We start from the raw sequence: 23,053 nt of genomic DNA, 5'->3' as shown, positions 1-23,053 counted from the left end.
TTGTGTGTGAGGGGGATTGAAGAGGGGCTGCTGAGGCACACAGAGTCCCTGTGCAGAGCCCTGGATGGGGAGCTGGACCTCAGTGAGACCAGGCTGGACCAGAAGGCCTGTGGATCTCTGGCCCTGGTTCTGGAACACTCAGAGGGTCTGTCAGAACTGGACCTCAGCCACTGTCAACTCACAGACCACCACCTACAGCCCCTGATCACACACCTGCATAAAGTACAAGTCCTGGAGTGAGTGGCTTTCACTGTGTGTGTGTGTTTCTGTGTCTGTGATACTAGATGACAAATGTCTGATCACTTGTTCTCTCTCTCGCTCTGTCTCTCTCTCGTAGCCTGAGTCACAATGACATCACTGATGCTCTGACTGACAGAATACTCCAACTGGTCTCTACCAACACTTCAATACACACCGTACGGTAAGGGTGTGTGTGACGGTGAGCAGAGCATGTGTGTGTGTGTGAGATCATATGGGTGTGTCTGTTGCTGGGGGCAACAGTTGGAGGATGGAGATGTGTTGTCTAATGATGTACATTTACATTTTAGTAATTTAGCAGACGCTCTTATTCAGTGAGTTTCATTTCAGTTTCATTTCATCCTTTTTTTTCTTTCTTTTTTTTCTCCGTACTGGTCCCCCGTGGGAATCGAAACCACAACCCTGTCATTGCAAACACTCTACCAACTGAGCCACACAGGACTAGAATAATAATAATAATAATGATTAATAATTATCATGTTCTATAGACTCTTCAACAACAGAATCCAGGACAGAAGACCCTTCCTGACAGACAAGAGGTTTGACATCTGGTGAAACAACATCAGGTCTTAGTCCAGGAAGAGAAGGCTGAATCCAGGACAGAAGACCTTTCCTGACAGACAAGAGGTTTGACATCTGGTGAAACACATCAGGTCTTAGTCCAGGAAGAGAAGGCTGAATCCAGGACAGAAGACCTTTCCTGACAGACAAGAGGTTTGAGATCTGGTGAAACATCAGGTCTTAGTCCAGGAAGAGAAGGCTGAATCCAGGACAGAAGACCCTTCCTGACAGACAAGAGGTTTGAGATCTGGTGAAACAACATCAGGTCTTAGTCCAGGAAGAGAAGGCTGAATCCAGGACAGAAGACCCTTCCTGACAGACAAGAGGTTTGACATCTGGTGAAACAACATCAGGTCTTAGTCCAGGAAGAGAAGGCTGAATCCAGGACAGAAGACCCTTCCTGACAGACAAGAGGTTTGACATCTGGTGAAACAACATCAGGTCTTAGTCCAGGAAGAGAAGGCTGAATCCAGGACAGAAGACCCTTCCTGACAGACAAGAGGTTTGAGATCTGGTGAAGATAATGTCGTATAATGACAGTATAATGTGGAACATAAACTGATGGAACATTTTAATACAAAACACACACAAAAAAACAGTTGTTACAGCTGGAACAGTCCAATCATGTATAAATACTGTGTTATCAACAGAACTGGTTGTTACAGCTGGAACAGTCCAATCATGTATAAACTACTGTGTTATCAACAGACTCATTAACCTTTATGGGCTAGGTGGGACGCTTGCGTCCCACCTACGCAACAGCCAGTTGAATCCTGTGGCGCGTTATTCAAATACCTTAGATATGCTATTACTTCAATTTTTAAAAAATATGACTATTTTACACCATTTTAAAGATAAGACTCTCGTTAATCTAACCACACTGTCCGATTTCAAAAAGGCTTTACAACGAAAGCAAAACATTAGATTATGTCAGCAGAGTACCCAGCCAGAAATAATCAGACACCCATTTTTCAAGCTAGCATATAATGTCACATAAACCCAAACCACAGCTAAATGTAGCACTAACCTTTGATGATCTTCATCAGATGACAAGCCTAGGGCATTATGTTATACAATACATGCATGTTTTGTTCAATCAAGTTCATATTTATATCAAAAACCAGCTTTTTACATTAGCATGTGACTAGCATGTGACTAGCATTCCCACCGAACACTGCCGGTGAATTTACTAAATTACTCACGATAAACGTTCACAAAAAGCATAACAATTATTTTAAGAATTATAGATACAGAACTCCTCTATGCACCCGATATGTCCGATTTTAAAATAGCTTTTCGGTGAAAGCACATTTTGCAATATTCTCAGTAGATAGCCCGGCATCACAGGGCTAGCTATTTAGACACCCAGCAAGTTTAGCACTCATCAAAGTCAGATTTACTATAAGAAAAATGTTATTACCTTTGTTGTCTTCGTCAGAATGCACTCCCAGGACTTCTACTTCAATAACAAATGTTGGTTTGGTCCAAAATAATCCATCGTTATATCCAAACAGCGGCGTTTTGTTCGATGCGTTCTAGACACTATCCTAAAGGGTAAATAAGGGTGGCGAGCATGGCGTAATTCGTGACAAAAAATTCGAAATATTCCATTACCGTACTTCGAAGCATGTCAACCGCTGTTTAAAATCAATTTTTATGCCATTTTTCTCATAAAAAGCGATAATATTCCGACCGGGAATCTGCTTTTAGGTAAACAGACAAAGGAAAAGAAAGCATTCGGTCGAAGCGGGCACGCGCCTAAGCCCATAGTACTCTGAGTGGCCACTTGCCAAAAGCGATAAAGTGTTTCAGCCAGAGCCTGCCTCGATATCGTTCAGCTTTTTCCCGGGCTCTGAGACCCTATGGAAGCCGTAGGAAGTGTCACGTTATTGCACAGATCCTGAGTCTTCAATAAAAAGAGCCAAGATGAAACACTACTTCTCAGACAGGCCACTTCCTGCTTGAAATCTTCTCAGGTTTTGGCCTGCCATATGAGTTCTGTTATACTCACAGACACCATTCAAACAGTTTTAGAAGCTTTAGGGTGTTTTCTATCCAAAGCCAATAATTATATGCACATTCTAGTTACTGGGCAGGAGTAGTAACCAGATTAAATCGGGTACATTTTTTATCCAGCCGTGTCAATACTGCCCCCTAGCCCTAACAGGTTAAAGAGATTCTCTGCTACTTTTTGTATACTTTTTAGCCAGTAGTGCTGAAAGTAGCACTCACAAGCCAAAAGTGGTCCCAGAAAATGTTGTACTACATCACATATGTTCACCACGTCATTGTTCTCTCTCTCTGCCTTAGCCCACCCTGCAACCTCATTGGATAACGCTGGGCTGGCTTCTTGCTAGCTGTCAAATAAAACTGCATTGTTGGTTAAGTGCTTGTAAGTAAGCATTTCACTGTAAGGTTGTATTCAGCATTTCACTGTAAGGTTCTACACCTGTTGTATTCATGTGACTAATAAAGTTTGATGTGATTATCAGTTGATGATGTATTTCTTTCCTTTTGTTTCCATAACAACCATCTAGGGACAGGTGTTGGAAATGAGTTTAGGCTGGAAACACTATAGAGCATCTGAAGATTGTTTAATGTGTTGATGTGTTGGTACTTGTCTCTATCCAAATAAAACTAAAACGTTTTAAGGCTTTCTTTTCTGATATCAACAGAAAAACCTCCCTAATGTTTACTTTTTATGACTGTGTAAATCATTTATTAATATATAGTATTTGTGTTTTTAATAAATTAACCATGAGGCATGTGATTGGTGTTTGTTACTGTGTTTTCTCTGAAGGTTGAAATCATTACTAGTAAATCCTAAATAATCAGTTTCAAGTTATTGCTGGTTTGAAAGCAATCCCACCCCAAGTGTGCATCTTTTCATGCCGATGTAAAAGTTGTTTGTTGAAGACATCTCCCTCTGGCAGGCCGATCTCGGGATAGCTGGACCCACCCATTTACCAGGATGCACCATATTAGGTCAATGACAACGACGGAATGTCATTTTGGAACGTTCCATTTCTTGGGAACTTAGAACTTGTTGTCTTCACTGATAAATGCCAGTTAAATTACATATTCAAATAAATCAAACTTTATTAGTCACATGCGCCGAATACAATAGGTGTAGACTTTACCGGGAAATGTTTACTTACAAGCCCTTAACCAACAGTGCAGTTCAAGAAGAAGAAAACATTTACCAAGTAGGCTAAAATAAAAATTAATAATAAAAAGTAACACAATAACAACAAGGCTATATACAGGGGGCACCGGTACCGAGTCAGCGTGCAGGGGTACAGGCTAGTTGAGGTAAAATACAGCCCACACCAGGGTTTCTGTAGAGAATGTAGCTTTTATACAGCCCACACCAGGGTTTCTCTAGAGAATATAGCCTTTATACAGCCCACACCAGGGTTTCTCTAGAGGATATAGCCTTTATACAGCCCACACCAGGGTTTCTCTAGAGGATATAGCCTTTATACAGCCCACACCAGGGTTTCTGTAGAGAATGTAGCTTTTATACAGCCCACACCAGGGTTTCTCTAGAGAATATAGCCTTTATACAGCCCACACCAGGGTTTCTCTAGAGGATATAGCCTTTATACAGCCCACACCAGGGTTTCTCTAGAGAATGTAGCCTCTATACAGCCCACACCAGGGTTTCTCGAGAGAATATAGCCTTTATACAGCCCACACCAGGGTTTCTCTAGAGAATGTAGCCTATATACAGCCCACACCAGGGTTTCTCTAGAGAATATCGCCTATATACAGCCCACACCAGGGTTTCTCTAGAGAATATAGCCTATATACAGCCCACACCAGGGTTTCTCTAGAGAATATAGCCTATATACAGCCCACACCAGGGTTTCTCTAGAGAATATAGCCTATATACAGCCCACACCAGGGTTTCTCTAGAGAATGTAGCCTTTATTCAGCCCACACCAGGTTTTCTATAGAGAATGTAGCCTTTATACAGCCCACACCAGGGTTTACCCAACTCGTCTCTGCCCCAGAATTGCATTGGGGGCATTCTTATATGTCCAGCCTAACCTATGGATTGGAAACGGAAATGGGGTATCAGCCTAATCACACCAACAGAACCAATTATTTTGAAATTACACAAATATTACTGTCTTAGAATTTATACAGCAACATTCCAACATTGTTTAGCATTATATTGTCCAGTTGTGGCATTTTTTCACTATATATTTATCGGTTTGCATCAGTTACAATGGGGGACTTTTATTTTGAAGGCGAACTGCCGATTACACTATTGCTGCTCACGCCACACTGGTCCACATCAGAATGAAACCTGGGAGTCTCCGTGGTCCGCTCAGGCGGGAGAGAGGACGAACAACTATGAACGGTAGACCTACAATCTGCAGTATTTACAACTGTTGAATGGCAACTGATTTTTACAATAGAAAACCCTCATGAGCGCAGTTACCTACACCTGTCATAACAGAGATGATAGCTATCCCCTGTCATAACAGAGATGATAACTATCACCCATTGGTGGTGAGACACGCCCAACACCTGTCATAACAGAGATGCCAACTCTCACCTGTCATAACAGAGATGCCAACTCTCACCTTTCATAACAGAGATGCCAACTCTCACCTGTCATAACAGAGATTACGCATTTGACCCTCTAATTCTGGCACACCTCTTATATCTCACGCAAAATACTTTCTTAGTCTCCAATGTAATAACTGACTGCTCACTGCTGTAGTTCATTCAGCAAGCAGCCTGGAAACTCCAGAGACAAGTTCCACATCATAGTTTACACGTCATTAAGATTATAACTCCTATAGATTTTAATAGACCGACCGACCGGCTTCATTCATAATGCATGAATGAAATGATAGTCATTGCCCGGGACTAAACTAACTGGGGAATGTTCACTGAACAGGACCCAACGTTTTGGAACGTTCAGATGTTATGAACAAACATGCCTCTCTGACATTTATAATAGTGAATCAGGTCGGCTCTATGTCTGGTAATTATATCTGTAACATTCGACAACGCCGAAACAGGGAGGGACGAATCTTAACTTGTCCAGTGAGAAAGGCTATTTTCTGTTGTAAAATGTTTTGCTACGATTTGCACTATTGAATACACCCATGGAAAGTATGAGACAGCGTTCCTGCTGGTGATTACTACAACAAAACCACGTTCAGGAGCCAAACGCTGTCGAATGTTGCCGATGGAAATGCCATGAATAGAGCGGACGTGATTCCTTATTCTAAATGTCAGATGTTTGTTCTACATCGTGTATTTCTATCTGAACGTTCCAAAACGTTGCGTCTTGCTGAACCGCCCCATATTGTTTTTATACACGGAAGTAAAAGTGAAAGTAAAATAGGTCACTGCAGCAGAGACAGATTTCAGGGACTCGAGGTAAGGCTTTTCTAACAATCAATCATAATAACGTGTTAAATGAAGGTTAGGCCCTACTTGTTACATTTTAGCTGGTCCAGACTAGACTTCATAAAAAGGTCGGAAAATTGAGAGTCTGACGAATTGTCAAAGGATCTGCAGTCCATAAATCTGACTAGTATATTTAGTTGTCTATAGGACGTATACAAACTAGTTTGATTTGTTTCTTCATATCCTAAATAATATAATATAATATCAGGTTGTAATGTGATCCGCTGATCTTAGCGCAGTAACGACTAGCGCAGTTACCTACTAGCGCATTGTTTGCTGTTTGGGGTTTTTGTACAGCACTTTGTGACATCAGCTGATGTAATAAGGGCTTTATAAATACATTTGATTGAGTGTATGTTTTGTTTACATGGGATAAAACGTTTTAAATTAAATAAATAAACCTAATCATTACTTGACTGTTCTACTATTGACTGACTATCTACTGTCTTCTTCCAGAGATCCTACGTGTTGAAACATAACAGCGATGCTGCAGAAACAACTTGAGACATGGCTTCTACAAATCAATCTGCTTTAGAGTACATTACAAATGGAAGGCGACGTCTCATTGGAAGGCTCCAGAATCTGCCCCTTATTGTGGAAAACCTGTTCCAGCGCAAGGTTCTTCACGAGGAGGAAGTCAGTCAAATTCAGGCTGAAGTTGACTGTTTTAACCAAACCAGAAAAATACTGGACTGGGTCTCGGCCAGAGGAGAGGCTGCATGCTACGAGTTACTGACGATTCTAGACATCACAAAGAAGAGGACCTTAGGCGACGCTGACTTACAGCAATGGATCAGCTGCTTCCCCTTCGAGGAAGACCCAGAGATAACAGACTATCTTGTTGGTAAGTGATCGTATAGTATCCTATTAGTATACACTCTATAGTATACAATTGGCTGGGCTGAAAATAGCAGACATGTTGAAATTTGTTTTTCAAATATTATTTTATGTGTGGTTAATTTAGCTTACTGTGCGACTCAGTGAACAGGGTTTGTACTTTTGGCACTATTCCTTTGGTTCCATGGTGCTGGGGAAGCTATTTGAAGCGCACATTGAAGGGGGTTAATGTACCTTTTTAGATTGTTCATCCAAAACAAGGACGACCAATGCCCTTTTCATGAAGTAAAAATGCCTTCATTATGATGGCATGTTCAATAGAGATTTGTGTCATTGTACTCCCTGACGAAGGCTATGCTGAAACGTGTCAGAGTTTTTATAGATATTGTTCTGTTGAACATGCCATCATAATAAAGGCATTTTAACTTTGTTTTTAGTGCCCCTCGGTCCTTCTTGTTTTTGATGACCATTTATCCCCAAAAGATCACCTTCAATCTATGAAGATCTACTAGTGTATCCTTGTAGCTTTCTATCCTGATTTTCCTCTCGTCCTTTAGATTGGCTTTGATTTGCTGGCACTGTGCATTTACTCTCTCTTCCCTTAATACCCTTATTTTAGGTTCAAAACCCTGTCACAGATATCAGACACAGCTGAAATATAAAGCACGGAAGATCACAGAGGGTGCATGGAAACAAAGCTGTAGTCTCCTATCAGAGAGATGTAGAAATGAGGGGACTTTCTCTTACACCCCTCTTGTGTTAGATACAGATGTGCATTCATCTGACTCTAAAATTAAAATGAAGAATAAAAGATGCAAGAAAGCTCGGCCTAAAAAGCTAAAGAGCTTCATCCCCATGGCCAAACAGGAAACATCCCCTGCTGACCTGCTAAAAACACATGAGAAAAAAATCCTCCTGATTGGAAAACCTGGAATTGGAAAAACAACAGTCACCCATCAAATGTTGAACTTCTGGGCAGAGAAAGATCACAAGGAACTAGATTACATGTTTTATTTTGAGGTGAGAGACATTTCACACAGAAAACCCATGAGCCTGGAGGACCTTCTCTTTAACATGTACAGTGAGCCAAAAGAAAGCAAAGAAGAAGTGCTACAGGATATTAAGAAGAACTCTGAAAATGTTGTCATCATATTTGATGGAATCACAGACCTCTCATCTCTGTCGGTAGTAAAGGACTTTGTGGAGAAACTCCTCTCTGATGCAAAGATTGTGACCACATGCAGACCAGATCAATCTGAAGACTTCCTGATAGACTGGCCCACAGACTGGTTCAGAGTGGAGGTGAAAGGGTTCAGTGATGAATCCATTAGGACTTACTTAACACAGATGCTGAGTGCTGAGCCTGACTCCTTGAGCAGTGTGTTAAACAACCTAGAGTTGTTCAGTCTGTGTCATGTCCCAATGTACGCACTGATGGTGGTTACCTGCATTTATTTCCCTACCTCAGAGGCTTCTAAACAGACATGCACTATAACTGGAATGTACAGCAACATCCTCCGTCACTGCATCCAAAAACACAGTGGCAAACGACGTAAGGAAACCGACGAGTGTCTCAAAGAAAACAGAGAGAAAATATTGTCTTTGGCAGAAATTGCTTTTGATGCAACAAATGAAAAAAACATGAACTTGACAACACTGAGTTGTGAAGAAAGCAGTATCCATTTTGCATTCTTGGGGGCATTTATGGTTAAGGTTGCACCCACAGCATCAGACACTTACGCTGCATTTCTCCACTACACAATGCAGGAGTTCTTTGCTGCCCTTTGGCTCTTACAGAATCCAGACAAAATCAGAGAGGTTCTAGAGAAGTGCCAGACTGAAGAATGGAAACACACAAAACACTTGATTCCTTTCCTGTGTGGGCTTCTGAATGAGAGGAATATTAGATTGGTAAACAGTCTAGTTCCAGCTCAACAGATCAAGAAGACGTCAGATTGGTTCTTCAAGGAAGTTGTGAACACATTTCTTCCATCTCAAACAAACCAAGATGATGCAGAAGGTGGGGCTCCTGAGTCTGAGATAGATCTTCTGTTTTTGTGTCAGTGCTTGTATGAATATCAGTCTACTGAGGCCTGTCTGCTTCTCCTGGACAAACTGGACTATCATCTAGACCTGAGTAGAGAACATCTTGATCCTCACCAGTGCTGTACAGTCTCTTATGTCACCAGTCAGTCTGCAGAGAGAAAGGTTGGCTTGGACCTGAACGGCTGCACTGTGTCAGACCAAGGAGTAAGGCTGATACTGGGCTCTCTGAAGAATGTCAGACATCTTGGGTAATATTTGTGTTATATATTTGTGTTATCTAATTCACCAGTGTATTTCAGATTAACCAGCCAAAGAAAATGTATTGGGATGAAGCAACGCATCTTTAAAAAAATATCTATTCAGATACTGAGTTATAAACACTTCTGTTTCATGCTACTTTGAAATAATCAGTATATATTCTCTTTTAAAGACCATCCTCTGATGATTCATCTGACCCCTCAATTCTGTGTCAACTCTGGACAACTTTGCTGAGCAGTGAGGCAGAGATGGACTTCACCACTTTACTTGGTCTCTGTGGAAATGAGTTGCACCTTCCAGTCCAGGGTGAAATACGAGTGTTTGAGAGAGCAGAAGAAGTGATGAAGCAGAGTCTAGAGAGGGTTCATCTCTGTCTACACTGGAATCAGAGAACTGTTCTCAGTGAAGCTCTCAGCAAAACCATCTTAAAGTGTCTACCAAATATCATCAAGCTCAGGTGAGTGTTTCCACAGCCAATATGTTTACTCAATGTCTTTGTGACTATTCATTTATTTAAGTCAATTGAGAACATATTGTTCTTATTTCCAATGACAACCTATCAAAAGGCTAAGACGGACAGACAAGACATTACAACAACACAACAAGATAGACATGACAACAGTATTCAGTCTGTAAAAGAGGCAGCAGTCACATTCTCCCTGCTTCTATATTTTATGGGTTACAGGTTTACCCCTCTACAAGATCAGAGAGGATCCTCTGAAAAACTGGAGACAGAAGAGAAAGCAGTCCTACTAGATTTGTGTCTACAAGCGGCACTAGATCACAGAGAAACGTTCCAGAGAACTGTGAACACACTGCTGTCACTGTTCTCTGTGTATCAAACTGAGAGATATGACATCCTGCTGGATCTGTACTCACATGTGAAGTACAATAGTAATCAAACAGCCAGGAGTGTCCTTCCATCATTGAACCCGCTTTACCAGCCAGCTCCTGCAGTCTGGTCCATTGACCTCTCAGAGAGAAAGGCCTCCCTCCTCCTAGAAGTGCTGAAACTCCAACCAGAGAAGAAATCATTAGAGCTGAAGGGCTGGTCAGATGAAGAGAGTGAAGTGAGGAGTTTCCTTCAGTGTCTGTCCTACATCTCACAGCTGAGGTGAGTCTGAACATGTGTGGTGGTTAGTGATTATGTGATGCTAGTGATTATTATCTTGAAAACATTTGACATATAAAACTTCAAATGTTGGTAAGTCCGGTTGTATTTATCTGCTGATTTCCTGAGATAAAAAATGTTGCATTACTAAATCAATAATGTGAATGTCTCTAAAATGAAATACTTTTACATATAACCAAAGCACATTGTGTAAATGTACAACTACTTCATAAATCTTTAGCCATGACTGTTTTCATGTGTTCATCCATGTCTGAATCAGCTGTTACTGTCCTTGTTGCAGCTTCTGTCCATGGAGGCCTGATCCCTCAAAGCAGATCAAGTTCCTGATGGATCTCCTGTCTCAAGCAGCAGAGAGGGAGGAGCAGACAGGAGAGAAGATACTGAAGCTGGTATCATCAGTGTGTACTTACAGCACCTTTCCTTTTCCCAATGGAGACAATTCTAAACAAAGTGATTTCCTGCTGGATCTGTACTTACATGTGAAGGACTATGAGACTCAAACAGGCAGGAGTGTCCTTCCAGCATTACAGCCAGTTTACAAGTCAGCCAGTCCTGCAGTCTGGTCCATAGACCTCTCAGACAGAAAGGCCTCCCTCCTCCTAGAAGTGCTGAAACTCCAACCAGAGAAGAAACCAGTAGAGCTGAAGGGCTGGTCAGTTGAAGAGAGTGAAGTGAGGAGTTTCCTTCAGTGTCTGTCCTACATCTCACAGCTGAGGTGAGTCTGAACACGTGTGGTGGTTAGTGATTATGTGATGCTACTGATTGTTGTCTTGTACAGTCGTGGCCAAAATTTTTGAGAATGACACAAATATTAGTTTCCACAAAGTTTGCTGCTTCAGTGTCTTTAGATATTTTTGTCAGATGTTACTATGGAATACTGAATTATAATTACAAGCATTTCATAAGTGTCAATGGCTTTTATTGACAATTACATGAAGTTGATGCAAAGAGTCAATATTTGCAGTGTTGATCCTTCTTTTTCAAGACCTCTGCAATCCGCCCTGGCTTGCTGTCAATTAACTTCTGGGCCACATCCTGACTGATGGCAGCCCATTCTTGCATAATCAATGCTTGGAGTTTGTCAGAATTTGTGGGGTTTTGTTTGTCCACCCGCCTCTTGAGGATTGACCACAAGTTGTCAATGGAATTAAGGTCTGGGGAGTTTCCTGGCCATGGACCTAAAATATCGATGTTTTGTTCCCCGAGCCACTTAGTTATCACTTTTGCCTTATGGTAAGGTGCTCCATCATGCTGGAAAAGGCATTGTTCATCACCAAACTGTTCCTGGATGTTTGGGAGAAGTTGCTCTCGGAGGATGTGTTGGTACCATTCTTTATTCATGGCTGTGTTCTTAGGCAAAATTGTGAGTGAGCCCACTCCCTTGGCTCAGAAGCAACCCCACACATGAATGCTCTCAGGATGCTTTACTGTTGGCATGACACAGGACTGATGGTAGCGCGCACCTTGTCTTCTCCGGACAAGCTTTTTTCCGGATGCCCCAAACAATCGGAAAGGGGATTCATCAGAGAAAATGACTTTACCCCAGTGCTCAGCAGTCCAATCCCTGTACCTTTTGCAGAATATCAGTCTGTCCCTGATGTTTTTCCTGGAGAGAAGTGGCTACTTTGCTGCCCTTCTTGACACCAGGCCATCCTCCAAAAGTCTACGCCTCACTGTGCGTGCAGATGCACTCACACCTGCCTGCTGCCATTCCTGAGCAAGCTCTGTACTGGTGGTGCCCCGATCCCGCAGCTGAATCAACTTTAGGACATGGTCCTGGCGCTTGCTGGACTTTCTTGGGCGCCCTGAAGCCTTCTTCACAACAATTGAACCGCTCTCCTTGAAGTTCTTCATGATCCGATAAATGATTGATTTAGGTGCAATCTTCCTGGCAGCAATATCCTTGCCTGTGAATCCCTTTTTGTGCAAAGCAATGATGACGGCACGTGTTTCCTTGCAGGTAACCATGGGTGACAGAGGAAGAACAATGATTCCAAGCACCACCCTCCTTTTGAAGCTTCCAGTCTGTTATTCAAACTCAATCAGCATGAGAGAGTGATCTCCAGCCTTGTCCTCGTCAACACTCACACCTGTGTTAACGAGAGAATCACTGGCATGATGTCAGCTGGTCCTTTTGTGGCAGGGCTGAAATGCAGTGGAAATGTATTTTTTGGGTTTCAGTTCATTTGCATGGCAAAGAGGGACTTTGCAATTAATTGCAATTCATCTGATCACTCTTCATAACATTCTGGAGTATATGCAAATTGCCATCATATAAACTGAGGCAGCAGACTTTGAGAAAATTAATATTTGTGTCATTCTCAAAACTTTTGGCCACGACTGTAGAAACATTTGACATATAACACTTTAAGTGTTGCTGAATCTGGTAACATTTATCAGCCCATTTCCTGACATAATAAATGTTGCATTACTAACTGTCACACATAGATAATGTGAATGTCTCTAAAATGAAATACTTTTACATATAACCAAAGCACATTGTGTAAATGTACAACTACTTCATATATATTTAGCTTTGACTGTTTTCATGTGTTCATCCATGTCTGAATCAGCTGTTACTGTCCTTGTTGCAGCTTCTGTCCATGGTGGTCTGATCCCTCAAAGCAGATCAAGTTCCTGGTGGATCTCCTGTCTCAAGCAGCAGAGAGGGAGGAGCAGACAGGAGAGAAGACACTGAAGCTGGTATCATCAGTGTGTACTTACAACACCTTTCCTTTTCCCAATGGAGACAATTCTAAACAAAGTGATTTCCTGCTGGATCTGTACTTACATGTGAAGGACTATGAGACTCAAACAGGCAGGAGTGTCCTTCCAGCATTACAGCCAGTTTACAAGTCAGCCAGTCCTGCAGTCTGGTCCATAGACCTCTCAGAGAGAAAGGCCTCCCTCCTCCTAGAAGTGCTGAAACTCCAACCAGAGAAGAAACCAGTAGAGCTGAAGGGCTGGTCAGATGAAGAGAGTGAAGTGAGGAGTTTCCTTCAGTGTCTGCCCTACATCTCACAGCTGAGGTGAGTCTGAACATGTATGGTGGTTAGTGATTATGTGATGCTAGTGATTATTGTCTTGTAGAAACATTTGACATATAAAACTTCAAGTGTTGGTGAATCTGGGAACATTTATCAGCCGATTTCCTGACAAAACAAATGTTGTATTACTAAATGTCGCACATAGATAATGTGAATGTCTCTAAAATGAAATAGTTTTACATATACCGTAATTTCCGGACTATTGAGCGCACCTGAATATAAGCCGCACCCACAAAATTTTAAAAATAATATTATTTTGAACATAAATAAGCCGCACATGTCTATAAGCCACGGGTGCCTACCGGTACATTGAAACAAATGAAATTTACACAGGCTTTAACAAAACACGGCTTGTAATAAAAATAAATAGGCTTTAACGAAACACGGCTTGTAACAAAAATAAATAGGCTTTAACGAAACATGGCTTGTAACAAAAATAAATAGGCTTTAACGAAACACGGCTTGTAACAAAAAATAAATAGGCTTTAACGAAACACGGCTTGTAACAAAAATAAATAGGCTTTAACGAAACACGGCTTGTAACAAAAAAAAAAAAATTGCAGTAAGCTTTAGTTGTCTTTTTGCACTAAGTCAATTCCTCACGCTGCTGTTTCCAACGTTTTATCATCGACTCATTAAGACCAAGCTCCCGTGCAGCAGCTCTATTTCCTTTTCCAACAGCCAGATCAATCGCCTTCAACTTGAAAGCTGCATCATATGCATTTCTCCTTGTCTTTGCCATGATGAGGGTGACAAAATGACTACCGTAATCAGAATGATGGGACGTTTGAGAGCGCTCGATTTAATCTAAACAGTAAACAAAAAAGTTGTTTGACCTTAACCCGTTCGGCAATTTCATTGGTCTAATGAAAGCTTCATGCCGCCAAAAAACTGAGCACGTCACAGAATGTGTTTTTTTTTGAAGAAAAAAAATTGAAAGCGGGAAAAATCCATATATTAGCCGCGTCATTGTTTAAGCCACGAGGTTCAAAGCGTGGGGAAAAAGTTGCGGCTTATAGTCCGGAAATTACGGTAACCAAAGCACATTATTTAAATGCGTAACTGCTTCATATATCTTTGTCTATGACTGATTTTGTGTGTTCATCCATGTCTGAAACAGCTGATACTGTCCTTGTTGCAGATTCTATCCAGACTGGTCTGATCCCTCAAAGCTGATCAAGTTCCTGGTCGATCTCCTGTCTCAAGCAGCAGAGTGGGAGGAGCAGACAGGAGAGAAGATACTGAAGCTGGTATCATCAGTGTGTACTTACAGCACCTTTCCTTTTCCCAATGGAGACAATTCTAAACAGAGTGATTTCCTGCTGGATCTGTACTCACATGTCAAGGACTGTGAGACTCAAACAGGCAGGAGTGTCCTTCCAGCATTACAGCCAGTTTACCAGTCAGCTCATGCAGTCTGGTCCATAGACCTCTCAGAGAGAAAGGCCTCCCTCCTCCTAGAAGTGCTGAAACTCCAACCAGAGAAGAAACCAGTAGAGCTGAAGGGCTGGTCAGATGAAGAGAGTGAAGTGAGGAGTTTCCTTCAGTGTCTCTCCTACATCTCACAGCTGAGGTGAGTCTGAACATGTGTGGTGGTTAGTGATTATGTTATGCTAGTGGTTATTATCTTGTAGAAACATTTGACATATAAAACTTCAAGTGTTGGTGAGTCTGGTTACATTTATCAGCCGATTTCCTGACGTAACAAATGTTGCATTACTAAATGTCACACATAGATAATGTGAATGTCTCATCTAGATGTAAGAGGTTAATGTACTACACCATATCCTCTTACATCTAGACGTTCCGCTAGCGGAACACCTGCTCCAATATCCAATGATAGGCGTGGCGCGAATTACAAATTCCTCAAAAATACAAAAACTTCAATTTTTCAAACATATGACTATTTTACAGCATTTTAAAGACAAGACTCTCCTTTATCTAACCACATTGTCCGATTTCGCTTTACAGCGAAAGCAAAACATTAGATTACGTCAGCAGAGTACCCAGCCAGAAATAATCAGACACCCATTTTTCAAGCTAGCATATAATGTCACAAAAAACAAAACCACAGCTAAATGCAGCACTAACCTTTGATGATCTTCATCAGATGACAACCCTAGGACATTATGTTATACAATGCATGCATGTTTTGTTCAATCAAGTTCATATTTATATCAAAAACCAGCTTTTTTACATTAGCATGTGACGTTCAGAACTAGCATACCCCCCGCAAACTTCCAGTGAATTTACTAAATTACTCACGATAAACGTTCACAAAAAACATAACAATTATTTTAAGAATTATAGATACAGAACTCCTCTATGCACTCGATATGTCCGATTTTAAAATAGCTTTTCGGTGAAAGCACATTTTGCAATATTCTGAGTAGATTGCCCAACCATCACGGCTAGCTATTTTGACACCCACCAAGTTTAGCCCTGACCAAACTCCGATTTACTATTAGAAAAGTTTGATTACCTTTGGTGTTCTTCGTCAGAATGCACTCCCAGGACTGCTACTTCAATAACGAATGTTGGTTTGGTTCAAAATAATCCATAGTTATATCCAAACAGCGGCGTTTTGTTCGTGCGTTCAAGACACTATCCGAAAGGGTAAAGAAGGGTGACGAGCACGACGCATTTCGTGACAAAAAATCTCTAAATATTCCATTACCGTACTTCGAAGCATGTCAACCGCTGTTTAAAATAAATTTTTATGCCATTTTTCTCGTAAAAAAGCGATAATATTCCGACCGGGAATCTGCGTTTAGGTAAAAGGACGAAAGAAAATAAAGCATGGGGTCGTCTCGTGCACGAGCCTCAGTCTGAAGGTACTCTGACCGGCCACTTGCCAAAGGCGATAATGTGTTTCAGCCAGGGGCTGCCTCGATATCATTCAGCTTTTTCCCGGGTCCTGAGAGCCTATGGAAGCCGTAGGAAGTGTCACATTACAGCAGAGATCCCCTGTTTTGGATAGAGATAATCAAGAAGTTAAAGAAATGGTCAGACAGGGTACTTCCTGTACAGAAGCTTCTCAGATTTTGGCCTGCCAAATGAGTTCTGTTATACTCACAGACACCATTCAAACAGTTTTCGAAACGTTGGAGTGTTTTCCATCCAAAGCTAATAATTATATGCATATTCTAGTTTCTGGGCAGGAGTAATAATCAGATTAAATCGGGTACGTTTTTTATCCGGCCGTGAAAATACTGCCCCCTATCCATAACAGGATATACAGTTGAAGTCAGAAGTTTACATACACCTTAGCCAATTACATTTAAACTCAGTTTTTCACAATTCCTGACATTTAATCCTAGAAAAAAATCCCTGTCTGTAATGGTCTGGGTATATCTGGTGCAGAGGAGTCAGGTGCAGGACAACAGAGATGAGTAACACAAGTAACTTTACTCAAATATTCCAATAACACGTCGTAATACCGAGCCCACAATAACGGACCGAACATACATAAAACAATCACGCACAAAAACCATGGGGAAAACAGAGGGTTAAATAATGAACATGTAATTGGGGAATTGAAACCAGGTGTGTAAAACAAAGAGAAAACAAATGGGAAATGAAAAGTGGATCGGCGATGGCTAGAAAGCCTGTGACGCTGAACGCCGCCCGAACAAGGAGAGGGACCGACTTCAGCGGAAGTCGTGACAGTACCCCCCCCCTTGACGCGCGGCTCCAGCAGCGCATCAACACCGACCTCGGGGACGACCCGGAGGACGAGGAGCAGAGCAATCCGGATGGAGATGGTGGAACTCCCGCAGCAACGAACGGTCCAAAACGTCCTCCACCGGCACCCAGCATCTCTCCTCCGGACCGTACCCCTCCCACTCCACGAGGTATTGAAGGCCCCTCGCCCGACACCTCGAGTCCAGTATGGCTCGAACAGCATACGCCGGGGCCCCCTTGTGGAGGAACCTCCAGCACCTCAGACTCCTGGAGTGGACCAGCCACCACTGGCCTGAAGAGAGACACATGGAATGAGTGGTTAATACGGTAATCGGGGGGGAGCTGTAACCTGTAGCAAACCTTTTTCAGTCTCCTCAGGACTTTGAATGGCCCCACAAACCGCGGGCCCAGCTTCGGCAGGACAGGCGGTCGGGCAGGTTTCGGGTCGAGAGCCAGACCCGGTCCCCCGGTGCGAACACCGGGGCCTCACTGCGGTGGCGGTCAGCGCTCGCCTTCAGACGCCTCACGGCCCGTTGCAGGTGCACATGAGCGGCGTCCCAGGTCTCCTCCACGCGCTTAAACCATTCGTCCACCGCAGGAGCCTCGATCTGGCTTTGATGCCAAGGTGCCAGAAACGGCTGATACCCGAGTACGCACTGGAAGGGGGAGAGGTTAGTGGAGGAGTGCAGAGAGAGTTTTGGGCCATCTCTGCCCAGGGGATGAATGCCGCCCACTCCCCTGGCAATAAGACTGCAGAAACCTACCCACATCCTGGTTTACTCTCTCCACCTGCCCGTTACTCTCAGGGTGAAAACCCAAGGTAAGGCTGAACGAGACCCCCAGATGTTCCATGAACGCCCTCCAGACCCTTGACGTGAACTGGGGACCTCGATCAGACACTATATCCTTAGGCACCCCGTAGTGCCGGAAGACGTGTGTAATCAGGGCCTCCGCAGTCTTTAGGGCTGTAGGGAGACCGGGCAAAGGAAGGACATGGCAGGACTTAGAGAACCGATCCACAACGACCGGGATCGTGGTGTTACCCTGTAAGGGAAGGATATCCGTGAGGAAGTCCACCGATAGGTGCGTCCACGGCCGTTGTGGAATGGGTAAGGGCTGTAACTTCGCACACCGAGCAGGAGGAAACATAAACCCTCACGTCCTTGGCCAAGGTGGACCACCAGTACTTCCCACTAAGACAGCGCACTGTCCAACCGATGCCAGGATGACCAGAGGATGACCAGAGGAGGGTGACGTTTGGGCCCAATAGATCAAACGGTCGTGGACAGCAGACGGAACGTACAGGCGCCCAGCCGTCCAGCTCTCACATCACCGGTGCCACCAGGCAAGAGGCCGGAAGTATGGGAGTATGATCTATGGACCGCTCCTCTGTGTCATACATCCGGGAGAGTGCGTCTGCCTTAGCGTTTTGGGAATCTGGTCTGTAGGACAGGGTGAAAACAAAACGGGTAAATAACATGGCCCACTTTGCGACGGTTCATTCTCCTCGCCACCCGGATGTACTCCAGATTTCGGTGGTCAGTCCAGATGAGAAAAGGGTGTTTAGCCCCCTCAAGCCAATGTCTCCACGCCTTCAGAGCCTTGACAACAGCCAACAGCTCCCGGTCCCCCACATCATAGTTTCGCTCCGCCGGGCTGAGCTTCTTCGAAAAGAAGGCACAGGGGCGGAGCTTTGGTGGCGTACCCGAGTGCTGAGAGAGCACGGCTCCTATCCCAGCCTCGGACGCATCCACCTCCACTATGAACGCCAAAGAGGGATCCGTTTGATCCAGCACGGGAGCCGAGGTAAACAGAGCCCTCAGGTGACCAAAAGCCCTGTCCGCCTCAGCCGACCACTGCAGTCGCACCGGTCCCCCCCCCCGAGCACTTTCGTGACCACCCCTTGAGAGCCCTCTGTTGCCACGAAATAGTGGGGTCATGACAGGCCAACCAGGGTAGGCCCAGCACCACGCGAAACGCAGGAGAATCAATAAGGAAAAGACTAATTCTCTCCTTGTGACCCTCCTGCGTAACCATGCCCAGTGGAGCGGTGACATCCGTAATTAGCCCTGACCCTAATGGTCGACTATCTAGGGCATGCACAGGGAAGGGCATATCCACAGGAACAATGGGGATCCCTAAACTATGGGCAAATGCTCTGTCAAAAAAATCCCAGCTGCGCCTGCATCTACGAGGGCCTTATGCTGGAATGCAGGGAAAACTGAGGAAAATGTATAAACAAAAACATGTGAGCAACAGGGGGCTCTGAGTGAGCCTGGTGCCGACTCACCTGGGGTGACACGAGAGTGGCCTGCCTGCTGCCTCGACTCGCAGAGGAACCTCCCCAGCACCGACCAGCAGTGTGCCCTCTGCTGCCACAGATGGTACAGGGAACGGCCCCTCTTCCAGTTGCCCTAACCGCAGCACCTCCCAGCTCCATGGGCTTCGGAGCGGTGGTGCTGGGGGATGGAACTGATAGGCCCCGATCTGGACGTCCGCGGTAGCCAGCAGGTTATCCAGCCGGATGGACAGGTCCACCAGCTGGTCAAACGTGAGAGTGGTGTCCCTGCAGGCCAACTCCCGACGGACGTCCTCGCGCAGACTGCACCGGTAGTGATCGATCAGGGCCCTGTTGTTCCATCCTGCGCTGGCGACCAGGGTCCGGAAGTCCAAGGCGAACTCCTGTGCGCTCCTCGTCCCCTGCCTCAGGTGGAACAGACGTTCACCCGTCGCTCTACCCTCAGGCGGGTGGTTGAAAACTGCCAGAAAGCGGCAGGTGAACTCCGCGTAATGGTCCAACACCGCTTCTCCTTCCCCCCCATACGGCATTGGCCCACTCCAGGGCTTTCCCTGAGAGACAGGAGACGAGGGAGGACACACTCTCACGTCCCAAAAGAGCCGGGTGGACGGTTGCCAGGTAGAGTTCCAGCTGGAGTAGGAACACCTGGCATCCAGCAGCCGTCCCATCATACTCCCTCGGGAGCGCGAGCTGAATCCCACTGGGACCGGGTGAAGGACGGGTGAACAGTGGTGCCTGTTGTAGTGGTGCCGGTGGAGGTGCTGGAAGAACTCCTCCTCTCTCCCATCGGTCCATCGTCTGCAGCACGCGATCCATGGCGGTGCCGAGACGTTGCAACATGGTCGCATGCTGCTGCACGCGCTCCTCGACCGCCAAAGGGGGGGGGGTTGTCTGTGCCTGCTGACTCCATTTTTGAGGTGCGTGATTCTGTAATGGTCTGGGTGTAGCTGGTGCAGAGGAGTCAGGCACAGGACAGCAGAGATGAGTAACACAAGTAACTTTGGATATTATTCCAATAACATTCCAATAACATGTCGTAATACCGAGCCCACAATAACGGACCGAACATACATAAAACAATCACGAACAAAAACCATGGGGAAAACAGAGGGTTAAATAATGAACATGTAATTCGGGAATTGAAATCAGGTGTTTAAAACAAAGACAAAACAAATAGAAAATTAAAAGTGGATCGGCGATGGCTAGAAGGCCGGTGACTTCGACGGCCGAACGCCGCCCGAACAAGGAGAGAGACCCGACTTCGGCGGAAGTCGTGACACTGTCTTAGGTCAGTTAGGATCACCACTTTATTTTAAGAATGGGAAATGTCAGAATAATAGTAGAGGGAATGATTTATTTCAGCTTTTATTTCTTTCATCACATTCCCAGTGGGTCAGAAGTTTACTTACACTCAATTAGTATTTGGTAGCATTGCCTTTAAATTGTTTAACTTGGGTCAAACGTTTTGGGTAGCCTTCCACAAGCTTCCCACAATAAGTTGGGTGAATTTCAGCCCATTCCTCTTGACAGAGCTGGTGTAACTGAGTCAGGTTTGTAGGCCTCCTTGCTCGCACACACTTTTTCAGTTCTGCCCACAAATGTTCTATAGGATTGAGGTCAGGGCTTTGTGATGGCCACTCCAATACCTTGACTTTGTTGTCCTTAAGCTATTTTGCCACAACTTTGGACGTATGCTTGGGGTCATTGTCCATTTGGAAGACCCATTTGCGACCAAGCTTTAACTTCCTGACTGATGTCTTGAGATGTTGCTTCAATATAGCCACATAATTTTCCTTCCTCAATGCCATCTATTTTGTGAAGTGCACCAGTCCCTCCTGCAGCAAAGCACACCCACAACATGATGCTGCCACCCCCGTGCTTCACGGTTGGGATGGTGTTCTTCGGCTTGCAAGCGTCCCCCTTTTTCCTCCAAACATAACGATGGTCATTCTGGCCAAACAGTTGTATTTTTGTTTCATCAGACCAGAGAACATTTCTCCAAAAAGTACGATCTTTGTCCCTATGTGCAGTTGCAAACCGTAGTCTAGCTTTTTTTATGGCGGTTTTGGAGCAGTGGCTTCTTCCTTGCTGAGCGGCCTTTCAGGTTATGTCGATATAGGACTCGTTATACTGTGGATAAAGAAACTTTTGTACCTGTTTCCTCCAGCGTCTTTACAAGGTCCTTTGCTGTTGTTATGGGATTGATTTGCACCTTTTGCACCAAAGTACATTCATCTCTAGGAGACAGAAAGCGTCTCCTTCCTGAGCGGTATGACGGCAGTTTGGTCCCATGGTGTTTATACTTGCATACTATTGTTTGTACAGATGAACGTCGTATCTTCAGGCGTTTTGAAATTGCTCCCAACGATGAACCAGACTTGTGGAGGTCTACAATTTTTTTTCTGAGGCCTTGGCTGATTTTTTTGATTTTCCCATGATGTCATGGAAGGAGGCACTGAGTTTGAAGGTAGGCCCTGACATACATCCACAGGTACACCTCCAATTGACTCAAATTATGTCAATTAGCCTAACAGACGCTTCTAAAGCCATGACATCGTTTTCTGGAATTTTCCAAGCTGTTTAAGGGCACGGTCAACTTGGTGTGTGTAAACTTCTGACCCACTAGAATTGTGATACAATTAATTATAAGTTAAATAATCTGTCTGTAAACAATTGTTGGAAACATGTCTTGTGTCATGCACAAAATAAATATCCTAACCAACTTGCCAAAACCATAGTTTGGTAATATAGTTTGTTAACAAGAAATTTGTGCAGTGGTTGAAAAACGAGTTTTAATGACTCCAACCTAAGTGTATGTAAACTTCCGACTTCACTGTATCTTTAGTTATGACTGGTTTCATGTGTTCATCCATGTCTGAATCAGCTGTTACTGTCCTTGTTGCAGTTTCTGTCCATGGAGGCCTGATCCCTCAAAGCAGATCAAGTTCCTGGTGGATCTCCTGTCTCAAGCAGCAGAGAGGGAGGAGCAGAAAGGAGAGAAGACACTGAAGCTGTTATCATCAGTGTGTACTTACAGCACCTTTCCTTATCACTATGGAAACACTTCCAAGCAGAGTGATTTCCTGCTGGATCTGTACTCGCATGTGAAGGACTATGAGACTCAAACAGTCAGGAGTGTCCTTCCAGCATTACAGCCAGTTTACCAGTCAGCTCCTGCAGTCTGGTACATAGACCTCTCAGAGAGAAAGGCCTCCCTCCTCCTAGAAGTGCAGAAACTCCAACCAGAGAAGAAACCAGTAGAGCTGAAGGGCTGGTCAGATGAAGAGAGTGAAGTGAGGAGTTTCCTTCAGTGTCTGTCCTACATCTCACAGCTGAGGTGAGTCTGAACATGTGTGGTGGTTAGAGATTATGTGATGCTACTGATTATTGTCTTGTAGAAACATTTGATATATAAAACTTGAAGTGTTGGTGAATCTGGGAACATTTGTCTGCTGATTTCCTGACATATGACATTTTGAATTACCAAATGTCACATAT

The 23,053-nt window shown here is 44.1% G+C and overlaps 1 protein-coding gene and 1 long non-coding RNA gene across 2 annotated transcripts in view; both read left to right on the top strand.

The window, feature by feature from the left end:
* The window catches only part of LOC106592710 (uncharacterized), a 102,463-nt gene that overhangs the window by 56,251 nt on the left and 23,159 nt on the right, over positions 1 to 23,053 (top strand). The window contains exons 11-15 of the mRNA XM_045713100.1: positions 10,398 to 10,507; positions 10,806 to 11,240; positions 13,120 to 13,554; positions 14,714 to 15,145; positions 22,461 to 22,892. Coding sequence (XP_045569056.1) covers positions 10,398 to 10,507; positions 10,806 to 11,240; positions 13,120 to 13,554; positions 14,714 to 15,145; positions 22,461 to 22,892 — 1,844 coding nt within the window. The remainder of the gene's footprint in view (positions 1 to 10,397; positions 10,508 to 10,805; positions 11,241 to 13,119; positions 13,555 to 14,713; positions 15,146 to 22,460; positions 22,893 to 23,053) is intronic.
* On the top strand, positions 17 to 1,767 carry LOC106602102 (uncharacterized). Its single transcript, XR_006765826.1, has 3 exons — positions 17 to 236; positions 338 to 421; positions 747 to 1,767. It is a non-coding gene; the product is annotated as an uncharacterized lncRNA (long non-coding RNA).

This window comes from Salmo salar, unplaced genomic scaffold (assembly GCF_905237065.1).
Source record: "Salmo salar unplaced genomic scaffold, Ssal_v3.1, whole genome shotgun sequence".
In the NCBI taxonomy this organism is placed as follows: domain Eukaryota; kingdom Metazoa; phylum Chordata; class Actinopteri; order Salmoniformes; family Salmonidae; genus Salmo; species Salmo salar.
This window is presented reverse-complemented; position numbering and strand designations above follow the sequence as displayed.